Source organism: Schistocerca serialis, chromosome 10 (assembly GCF_023864345.2).
Source record: "Schistocerca serialis cubense isolate TAMUIC-IGC-003099 chromosome 10, iqSchSeri2.2, whole genome shotgun sequence".
Taxonomy (NCBI): domain Eukaryota; kingdom Metazoa; phylum Arthropoda; class Insecta; order Orthoptera; family Acrididae; genus Schistocerca; species Schistocerca serialis.
The window spans coordinates 202,168,488-202,180,582 of record NC_064647.1 but is presented as its reverse complement, the minus strand read 5'-3'; the positions used below and the strand labels follow the sequence as shown (position 1 = coordinate 202,180,582).

The window sequence follows — 12,095 nt, the reverse complement described above, 5'->3', positions numbered from 1 at the left end:
AAAAGTAATTGTTTGTTTGTGTGGTCTGCCACAATACAGAGTGTCATCTGGTGTTCAAGTATGGTCATTTAATGTGCTTACTTCTTAAGTTTGTCACTGGCCATAAGTGATTTTTCATATATTGGTATTATGTTGAATCATCACTTGCTATTTTAGAAGGATGCTATTCATGCCATTTTTCCGCTTTACCTCGGAGGATGTCTCCCACAGTCAGAGACGAAATGTCAGGGGAGAATTTTATTTATCGACCACGGCCTATCAGCCCTCAAGTTTTAAGTGAAGACCATAATGGTTGTGAAAGCCTACACTGTATGATCAATTACTGTGTAAGTCTATCTACCAATGGAAGATGCAAATGATGAGGACAAGGATGCTTTTTACGAGCAGCTGCACGATTTATTTGATGAAACAACCAGTCATGATGTTACACTTCTTATGAGTGATATGAAACCATTACTTAGCAATGTTCGTAAAAGCATTCAATATGTTGGACCCTTTGCAACAGTACAATGCATTTATGATAACGGTTAATGTTTCAGATTAATCTATACCCTTCTGAGGTTCTGTATAGAACATAAAATGATACATAAGATAACCTGGCTTCACCTGATGGAGACACTTTAAATGAATTTGATTATATTTATATAAATACTAAATTGACGTCATCTTTGTGAGATAAATGAATCTACCATGCGGCAGATGTGGAGTCAGACCATTTCTTGGCCTGAGCAGACTTTAAACTGAAGTTCAAATCACAGCAATGCTGGGTGTATGTAATTCTGTTGTTAGTTTGCAATGAGTAATATCTTTTATTTGTCGAGACTTAAGTTTTTGGCAACATTCATTATCAAACTTTGTGTCCGAAACTAATCATCGCAAATGAAGGATATTTCTTATTGCAACTTCGACAGTGCCACAAATAGTAGTTTCTGCAAAATAAATTTCTGATCCGTTTCTCCTGCATCATGCTGGAGGTTCATAAACTGAAGTGACACTTTTAATGCAGCAAAGCCAAAAGACATGAAAGTAGAAAATTCATTTGTAATCTGCCTTAAAAATTGATTCCGGGCATTTCAAGATCTGACATCAAAATGGAATGTTTTAAATTCAAGAACTCTGTGAGATCATGTGCTGAAAAAACAATTGGATGACGAAGGGCAATGAAGATAGAGCAAAGGATTCAAGACAGAACTGGACATCTAATAGCAGAAAGAAAGATGGTAAAGCAACACTGTGAACAAGCAAAGATGAAGAAGAGCTTCAAATAGCTAAATGAAAATATACCAAAATAGACCACTGAGACAAAAGCAGTTGTAGAGCTGAGCGAGCGAGAGAGAGAGAGAGAGAGAGAGAGAGAGAGAGAGAGAGAGAGAGAGGTGGGGGATGGGGGTTGAACAGAAAGGTAGAGAGACACAAAATGCAGCATCTCAAAATGACACCAGGAGGACATTCTATTGTATGAGATCATTGCTGGAAGAAGGCTGACAGTTGAAGCATTGTTCCAGATTGAAGAATCCCCAAATCGGCACTGTTGTGGAAACCAATGGATGGATTCAGGAATAGATTAAGGCCTTGTAAAACCTGAAAAACTATTGCAAAGATCTTCAATGGAAGGATATGAACTGGACAGAAGCTGAAAACTTTTGCCTAGTATGCTACCTAGCACTGGAGGAACTAACTCCAAGTCTAGTGTTGCTTACACTTTTCGAAGGATCACATGTGAGTTTTTTGCTATAAAACCAGTTTACAAAAAATAAATAAATACTAATGGTACGTGCATAATGAGATTTTGATTTCTTTACCCAATTATGGTAGGATCAGTAAGCTGATTGTTGGCACACCAAGTAAAATATAGCCGTTAAAATTGTCTTATTTTTTAATATTACCCTTAAAAAGGTATGCTTTCACACAGTAATTAATTTTGTCAGAATGATGTATTCGATTTAATAACTGGTCACGTGTAACAGAAATACCACCAGATGTAAAGTTTTTGTTACCACATCACTGTATTGCCATTTGACACTTCACACTATGAAAATAATGTTGTTTAACATCTTCTAATATTGTGGCCAGCAAGCAAAGATGTCGACAAGGGGATAATTTCATAGCAAAATTGCAACAATGAGAGCACTGCTGAAGAACAATTAAGGTCAGAAGGCAGACATGGGGCTGGTTCTAGAATTAGCCAACCACAAAAACAAGGCCACTTCCAACCCAATGCTAGTACTTAGGGCTGTTTTTGAACACCACGACTCTTAACTGTTTGAACAGTTTACATCTCAGTTCAGGAATTCTTGGGTTTTGTTCACTCTTTTGATCAGCCTGCAATCTAGAGGCTTTTGTTCACACTATCACAATGACCTATCTTAACATTTTTAATGAAGTATGGATTTTAATAATAGAAATAACTGTGAAATAAGAAGTATCTTTCAAGGTGCAGATCATGCATAAAAACTGCAACTAATACATAAATAAAAGATTGCAATCATGATTTTGTCAAATTACCAAGCTTTCACTGTCCTACAATTTAGTGAAGTCTGATGGTATTATCTCCAAGATGGGTCATGCCACTGCAATTACTTCTCACGATAAGCACTATAGTCACCTTATTACGATACATTTTGTTTGTCCAGCATTTAATATTTGATTAATTGTCTCGATTGTTTTATCTTAATGTTGAAGTCATGTTTTCAAACAAGTGAATAGGGATTGAATTCTCATTTGCAACCTGTTTAGTCAATCATTACCGTCTCTCACGAGCAAATAAAACATTATACTGGGTTCAGTCAACTGACATTTTTTGAAGAATAACGTTTTCGCTTTGCCTGTTACCTTTACTTAAAAATCAGCATAAATGTTTATACATACATATCAGTATTGTATGAGAACTCTTCTTGCAAATTGTTCAAACATGCACTAACAGTGGCACGAAAGTGCAGTAGTAGACATACATGACTGACATGTGCTATAACATCAGAATCAACTGTTATGTGAAACATTCAATTATATAAAAAAAAAGGTTGCTGAATACCAGAAACCTATCTAATACCAGCAAAATAACTGACTTTACAACAGTTCTGAGAATTGTTTTTATGACTGTAGAACACATTTTACCTTGCTCCGTTCCAGGTTCCGTGGTCGGTGCTGCGTTGCAAGTTACGGAACCAAAAGAAGCCAGCTCACCAGTTCGACATGATGACAGGGCCTCTATGTCCATAAACAGATCATCCGTCTTTATTGCCTCATCTTGCAATGTACTTTCCGCAGGAAGCTCCATGGACACATCTTCTGCAATGTTGTCTTCCACAACCGCTGCACTCATGAGTGTCGCAGGTTCCACAGATTCACTTTCTGGAATACTCTTTTCCTCGACCACATCCATTCCTACCTCCCCTACAGTGTCCGAGGCACTTTCCGCACAGCTAGCATCTTGCTGCTCACATTTACCAAAGGAAAAGGCATTATTAATTTCAACTTCAGATGGAGTCAAATCTGAGACCTGTCCCTCTACTGATGTGAGCGAGTTTTCTGTGTCTGTGATACTGTCTGTTATGTCCCCACAAGCTTCCACACCAACCATATCACTTGTAACTGTATTCGCAAAGGTATCCATCGATTCTTCGATAACTTCAGGTGGGTCACTTCCTGGCCCCGGAACGACAGCTTCATCTCTGCTGGCAATTGAGGCCTCGTCTCCACTTTCTTTACTGCCCGACGACTCACTAGCTGCCAAATCTGCAGTAGTGGTAGCTCTCACCCGATCAAATTCTTCTTCCACTTCTGCAGGTAAAGCTTCCGCACCGGATGTCGGTGTGGGATGCTCTACGATCTGAGCTGCTTGTACAGGCTCTTTTTTACTAGGAACAGGCACATCACTTTCTGCTATCAGGTAGTTAGTTATACACATGTTTGCAACAGGGAAGTCTCCCTGTACTCTGCTCGCACTGCCGTGAGCAGCCTTGTCGCCAGATTCGGCCCAGACACCAGTAATTTTTCTACTGGTCGAATTGACCGCCGGTGATTTTTGCACCTTCTGAAGCAGTCGCAACCTCGCCCCTTCACTGAGGCTTCGCTTCCTGTGCAGTCTCATTTGTCCCAACCTGTCCTTGTACAGCAGCCTCTGCTTATTACAAGGATCCAAACTGCGCCGCCGATTAATACGCTTAACTACCGCTCGATTTTGAAACCTGGAATGCTGAGTAAATTTCACAAAACTATTAGCATGTCTCACAAGGACAGTACTAGCTGGTAGGGAAGTTCCTTTCGCAGTCACATCATCTACTGCCCTCACAACAGTACTACTGACTGGTACAGCAGGTAGCACACAGGAGATTTTGTTTTCTGTTGAGACAGTTTTAGCATTTTCCCCAGTAGTAGCCAGTAGGATGGTTCCTTTGGTCATCGCATCATCTACTATCCTCACAACAGCGCTACTGACTGGTATAGCAGGTGGCACACTGGAGACTTTGCTTTCTTTTGGCACTGTTCTAACATTTTCCGCACTGTCACTTTCAGTCCTGTCACACGCCGATTCCGAATTAGACTCCTTCAAAACAGGGCCACTTGCCCCGACATCACATTTAGTTGCGGTCGGTGCGACTGCACTATCGAAATTACATTTGGCAGGGCTCGAACTTATCCTTTCTGATGTGAGATTCTGTTTTACTTCTGGAGTTTTCAAAGCTGCACCTTCATTAGTGTCAATACTCTTCTTCTCCACTATTTCCACAACAGTTTCACTTTGTACTGTCTCACCTTTATCATTAGTTGACTGTGTTGTCTGAGCATTATTGGCAGAATCAGCATTGGAGATTGGTGGGAGTTCAGTACATGCCATGTTCGTGACTGGAGGAAGTTCAGTACTGGAAGAATCTTTGGTATCATTAGCACAAGACGACACTCCTACGCTGTCACACACACTCTCACTACTTGCAGTCTTAATAAGTGAGTCTATAACATTATTATTCACAGGAGAATTTTCACAATTACTCTTTTCAGTCTCTTTCACCTCCATCTTTGGGGAGTGATCACACAGCACATCCATTCTTTCAACCTCCATCTTTTGGGAGTTATCACATACCACATCCATATTTACACAGTCTTCTCTAACATCACTCACTAAAGGCACATCAGCTTCTTTCATTACAATTTCCTCCACTTCTTTCATTACTACATCTTCCTTTTCTTTTACTACTACAGCTTCCACATCTTTGGTTGCAGCACCAGCCTCAGCCGCTGAATTTGCACAGCTTCTCTCGCTGTCATCTTTGGTATCAGTAACTTTATTACAAAACACAGTCTCTTTCTTCTCCAATTTTAAGGAACTTTCATCAGTAGCGTATTTGGCTTCTTTACTGCAAGGCAACTTGCAGTCACACAACTCTTTGGCAGTAGCATTAACTTTTTTCACTAGCAATTTCCCGGTATCTAGCGAGTCCTCCAGTTTTACTTTACACGAGTCGGCATGCAGCTTGCTCTGTTTGCATACATCCTTAAGGCACAGGTGATCAGACTCTTTAGAACTTTTCAGACTAACATGACTCTGATCTTCCACATCATTAACCAAGTTTTTAAGATTGTATTTGGAGCCAGTGTCATCTGTTAGTTCTTTAATGTCAGCTTTGCTCTCCTTCGAAAGCTTCGATAGCTTATTCTTCAACTGGTCTATAAGCGGTTTCCCCGGTGATAAATCACCATTTACGAGTTTTTCACTTTTGGTTTCCAACACGCTGTCTGGAAGGTCTGTTTTTACTTTGACAACTGTCTTCGGCACCTGTTTGCTATCAGCAGCCTCCTCTGTCTTCTTCACTGTAGTTCCGTTCTCCAGTTTCTGAAATGTGGGAAGATAAACGAATTAGCACTGACTGGTTAAATATTGCAAAAGGCTTTTAATCCCCTGTTATGTAAAAGTGTGTATCTGTAGCATTAAGCCAATGATATATACGTAAAGTTACCAATAAAGTATTATAACAAGAGCAGAGTTCAAATAAAACTGCAAAGGTTAGCACAAAAATTTGCACCAAAATGCAACTTCAGCAACAATTTTTGTAACTCTAAAATACACAATTAGCAAAGAAAGCTGGTAGGGCAAAGGAATATCAACAGCACCAAAGAACCTAAATTACCCATGACTCCCAGGTGACATCTTTACAGATAGTTCAGGTAACAATATACGAGGTGCATTCAAGTTCTAAGGCCTCCGATTTTTTTTTCTCCGGACTGGAAAGAGATAGAAACATGCGCATTGTTTTAAAATGAGGCCGCATTCATTGTCAATAAGTCCCAGAGATGGCAGCACCGTACGGCAGATGGAATTTTACCGCCAGCGGCGATAATGAGAACTGTTTTAAATATTTAAAATGGCGACGTTTTCCTTACTTGAACAGCGTGCAATCATTCGTTTTCTGAATTTGCGTGGTGTGAAACCAATTGAAATTCATCGACAGTTGAAGGAGACAGGTGGTGATGGAGTTATGGATGTGTCGAAAGTGCGTTCGTGGGTGTGACAGTTTAATGAAGGCACAACATCGTGTGACAACAAACCGAAACAACCTCGGGCTCGCACAAGCCGGTCTGACGACATGATCGGGAAAGTGGAGAGAATTGTTTTGGGGGATCGCCAAATGACTGTTGAACAGATCGCCTCCAGAGTTGGCATTTCTGTGGGTTCTGTGCACACAATCCTGCATGACGACCTGAAAATGCGAAAAGTGTCATCCAGGTGGGTGCCACGAATGCTGACGGACGACCACATGGCTGCCAGTGTGGCATGTTGGCAAGCAATGTTGACGCGCAACGACAGCATGAATGGGACTTTCTTTTTGTCGGTTGTGACAATGGATGAGACGTGGATGCCATTTTTCAATCCAGAAACGAAGCGCCAGTCAGCTCAATGGAAGCACACAGATTCACCGCCACCAAAAAAATTTCGGGTAACCGCCAGTGCTGAAAAAATGATGGTGTCCATGTTCTGGGACAGCGAGGGCGTAATCTTTACCCATTGCGTTCCAAAGGACACTACGGTAACAGGTGCATCCTACGAAAATGATTTGAAGAACAAATTCCTTCCTGCACTGCAACAAAAACGTCCGGGAAGGGCTGCGCGTGTGCTGTTTTACCAAGACAATGCACCCGCACATCGAGCTAACGTTACGCAACAGTTTCTTCGTGATAACAACTTTGAAGTGATTCCTCATGCTCCCTACTCACCTGACCTGGCTCCTAGTGACTTTTGGCTTTTTCCAACAATGAAAGACACAGATTCACCGCCACCAAAAAAATTTCGGGTAACCGCCAGTGCTGAAAAAATGATGGTGTCCATGTTCTGGGACAGCGAGGGCGTAATCCTTACCCATTGCGTTCCAAAGGGCACTACGGTAACAGGTGCATCCTACGAAAATGTTTTGAAGAACAAATTCCTTCCTGCACTGCAACAAAAACGTCCGGGAAGGGTTGCGCGTGTGCTGTTTTACCAAGACAATGCACCCGCACATCGAGCTAACGTTACGCAACAGTTTCATCGTGATAACAACTTTGAAGTGATTCCTCATGCTCCCTACTCACCTGACCTGGCTCCTAGCTTTGGCTTTTTCCAACAATGAAAGACACTCTCCGTGGCCGCACATTCACCAGCCGTGCTACTATTGCCTCAGTGATTTTTCAGTGGTCAAAACAGACTCCTAAATAAGCCTTCGCCGCTGCTATGGAATCATGGCGTCAGCGTTGTGAAAAATGTGTACGTCTGCAGGGCGATTACGTCGAGAAGTAACGCCAGTTTCATCGATTTCGGGTGAGTAGTTAATTAGAAAAAAAATCGGAGGCCTTAGAACTTGAATGCACCTCGTATTCTCACATATTATAGGTTCATAGTGATTAATATTTTTGCTCAGGAATTAGAACATAGCTATTACTGTAGATACTTGTTATATTAAACCAAAGATGTCCCATGAATATAAACACATTACTGCACATAAACAAAAACTGAAGGCTATTGTATCCCTCGTATGGAACTGTAAAACTAAAACAATGTGCATACAAAATATATAGTGTAAAATATTTCACATAGAGAAAATTCAAGAATGTAAGTTGCTATTTATTTGCACTTAACTGCTGTCAACTCTAATATTGTTGAAATACATATAATATGCTACTGCATACAGTTTATAGAACAAATGGCTTTATGTAAGACTTTCAGGATGGTCGTAGCCACACATCATAGATTATAATAATGGAATTCCTAGACAAATCAGTGTGGAAAATAAGGAAAGACAAGGCTAGAGCTGAGTGGTTGCCTTTTCCTATTTCATGTATGTACATGTATACACTTTACTAAATTAAAGTCTGCTGCAACATTTTTCTGTCGGTGTGTGGAGGCTCATCTCAGGAACTATTGTAGGGATTTTGTTAAGGTTTTCACTAACAGATAATACTGTTTCTCAAGGAAGGTCTGCGTACATAATTTATCTGCAATGCCAAACATGTCACCCAGCAGTAGATACTTAGTGCTACCCATGTGAAGCCAGGGTAGGTTGCTAGTAACATGTATAACAGTAAAGATATTACTAACTGCAATCATAGTGTAACCACAGGGGCTGAAAAATGGGAACACTGTGAGAAATGCCTGAACATAAATACAGATGCTAACCAAGCCTGCAGGTTGCACTGTTGGACCTGAATGTGAATGCTACCTTTGTGACGTACTCAATATGTTGCAAGTGTCAGTCATGATCAGAACACTGTTCTGTGTAGTTGCAATTGCAATATATTGGAGCTAAGTCAACTTGAACATGGGTAAATTGCTGGCGGTCGTATGGTGGGTGCTTCCATAATCAAAGTAGCTGAAGTGTTTTGTGCTTCAAGAGGCACCATATTAAAGATTTATACGGCTCATAGGGAAAGCGGATAAACATCATCTGTTATGTGACAATGTGGAAGGAAGTGCATGTCGAGTGAGTGGAATGGACGACCACTGAAGAGGATTATGATTAAAACTAAGAGGACGACAACTGTTGAAGTCACCACAGAACTGAATGTCACACTCGTGAACCATGTCAGCACCAAAATGACACGAAGGGAACTCAATAAGTAGGGCATTGCGAGGCGAGCTGTAATTCCAAAACCACTCAGCAGCTATGTAAATTCCTGTAACAGGAAAACGTGGTGCCAAACCAAAAATATCTGGACTTTGGGGAAATGGAAGGAAGTAACTTGGTCAGATTGGTCACGATTCACACTGTTTCCAACTTTTGGTTGAGTTTACATTCGAAAAGTGAAAAATATGGTGGGAGTTACTGATGATTTGGCCAGCCACATCACGGTATTCCATGGGCCTCAAAGTTACTCTACAAGGTTGCATTACTAGTACAGGTTATGTGAGTATTTTGAATGATCAAGCGAAAGGCTGAAGAACGGAGTATCTGAAAAAGATCTATATGCAAAACTGCTGTAGCGAAGTTCTTGGAGAATGTAAATACTATAGAATTATGAAAGACCACTTACTGAAAAGTAGAAGCATTGAGTTGTCAACAGGCACACACAAAAGAAGGCAAACTTGCTGGCTCTTAGAGTTATCCTTTGATGAGCTGGAGCACGCGTGCGCACACACGAACGTACAAGTATGTCCCTACGTAGTAACACACACACACACACACACAAAAGTATGCCCCTACACAATATGGCTAGACTGGCAGTGCCATTGTTATTTTACAGCAGATGTACTGGTTGTGGTGGGGGTTGGGTGGGGTGGGATGGGGAAAAAGAGAGGGAGGCAGGGAGGGGGACTGCGGGTGGATGGCTTGTGGCTTGGAGGGAATCCTATTTGCAGCCTAGGAATGCAGGAGGGAGGGGATGTAGGTATAGTTTTAGCAGCAGGTGGGAAGAAGCACATGCTTAAGGTGACATGAATTGCAAGGAAGTGATGGGATGGAGGAAGGGGAAAGCTAATGGGAACAGTTGGTTACTTGAGATTGAGGCCAGGATGAGTAAGGGAGTGGAACATGTGTTTTAAGGATAACTCCCTTATGTGTAGTTCAGAGAAAATCGTGGTTGAGGGAAGGATCCAGACGGCTCAAGCTGTGAAGCAGCCATTGAAATTGAGCTTGTTGTGCCCAGTTGCACGTTGTGCAACTAGGTGGTCAACTTTGTTCTTGACAACAGTTCAGCAGTGGCCAATCATCCTGCTGTACAGCTGGGTGGTAGTCATACCAACATAAAAGACTGTGCAGTGTTTGCAGCAGAGCTGGTATATGACATGGCTGTTTTCACAGGTGACATGGCCTCTGTTGTTATATGGTAAGCCTGTGACAGGACTGGCCTTCTAGAGGGAACCTTCCTAGCCCCTTGAAAATCCCAAGTCAAGTTCAGGTTCACTGATGATATCTTCATGATATGGACTCAGGCCCACGACACCCTATCCACATTCATTTACAACCTCAACACCTTTTCTCCAATCAGCTTCACCAGGTCCTCCTCCACCCAAGATGCCACCTTCCTGATGGCTCCACCCACACCTCTGTCCACATTAAACCCAATAACTACCAACATTAGCTGCATTTCGACAGATGCTATCTCTATCACATCAAAAAATCCCTCCTGTACTGCCTAGTCACCCGCAGATGATGTATCTGCAGTGATGAAAACTCCCTTGGCCAGTATGCTGAACTTCTCACAAAGGCCTTAACAGACACGCAATACCCTCAAAACCTAGTCCTCACATGCCCCAAACCCTCCCACCACCCCCTAGAATCTGCTACGAAGTAGTGCCCCCCTTGTCATCTAATATCACCCTGGACTGGAACAATTGAACCATATCCTTCGCCCAGGTTATTATTCACTCCCATCCTGCCCTGGCATGACAGACATCCTATCCAAGATTCTTGCTGACCCTCCTAACAACCTGCACAAAATTTTAGTTTGTCCCTATGCCACTTCCACTCCCAACCCTTTGCCACATGGAGCATACCCCTGTGGTAGACCAAAGTGCCAGACCTGCCCAACCCATGCACCCAGTACCTTCTACTCCAGTCCTGTCACAGGCTTATTCTATTCCAACAGAGGCTGGGCCACCTATGAGATCAGCCATGTCATATACCAACTCTGTTGCAAACACTGCACAGCCTTCTATGTTGGTATAACTACCACCCAGCTATCCACCAAGATGACTCACCATCACCAGACTGTTTCCAAGAACAAAGTCGACTGCCCAGTGGAACAAGGTGCAGCTGAGTACAATATGCTCAATTTCAATGGCTGCTTCACAATCTGAGCCATCTGAATTCCTCCCTCCACCACCATCTCTGAACTACACAGACGGGCGTTATCCTTACAACACGTCCTCCACTCCCATAATCATCTTGTTCTCAATCTTAGGTAATCCACTCTCCCTGCACCGTTTCCCCTTCCTTCATCCTGTAACCCCTTGCCAGTTCATGGCCTCATATCACTTTCATCATGTGTCACTTCCCACTGGCCACTACAACTACACCTGCCACCCCTACCTCCTGCATTCCTACCTCCTGCATTCCTACCTCCTGCATTCCTACCGCCCTCCCGCATTCCTACCCAGAAAATTGGCCTCCCTCTGAGCTGCTAGCCACTCACCTCCAGTCCCTCTTCCTGTCTCCCACTTCCCTTTCCTTCTACCCATCCTATCAGATACTACCCCCACCACAACCAACCCACCTGCCATAAAATAACATTTGCACTCAGCATCACATAGGGGTACAGGTGTGTGTGTGTGTGTGTGTGTGTGTGTGTGTGTGTGTGTGTGTCCATATGCAAGAGTGCGTGCACACTCACTGACTTGGGTTCGTAATCAAGTACTAGTTTCTGAAGGACAATATCTTTAACTTTGAATGTTACCTTTACTTAAAAATCAGATGTATGTAAACGGCACCCATACTTGCATGAGAACTAGTATTGCAAACCTTTTCAAATACAACAAAAGTTTTTGAGTGATATAATTTATCGCTACAGTATTTCCCCCTGTGTTTCATAAAAATGCAAATTTTTTAGCAGACCATCAGACTGTTGCAGTGGCTAGTTCATAGTTTCTCGAGTATCCCTTGCACTAGTGCCACGAGTCAACTGTCGCATGA

The 12,095-nt window shown here is 42.3% G+C and overlaps 1 protein-coding gene across 1 annotated transcript in view; it reads right to left on the bottom strand.

Moving 5' to 3' along the window:
- Positions 1 to 12,095, bottom strand: part of LOC126424687 (mucin-17) — a 166,358-nt gene that overhangs the window by 117,715 nt on the left and 36,548 nt on the right. Inside the window, exon 6 of the mRNA XM_050087414.1 lies at positions 3,115 to 5,830. Within this exon, the coding sequence (XP_049943371.1) occupies positions 3,115 to 5,830 (2,716 nt within the window). The remainder of the gene's footprint in view (positions 1 to 3,114; positions 5,831 to 12,095) is intronic.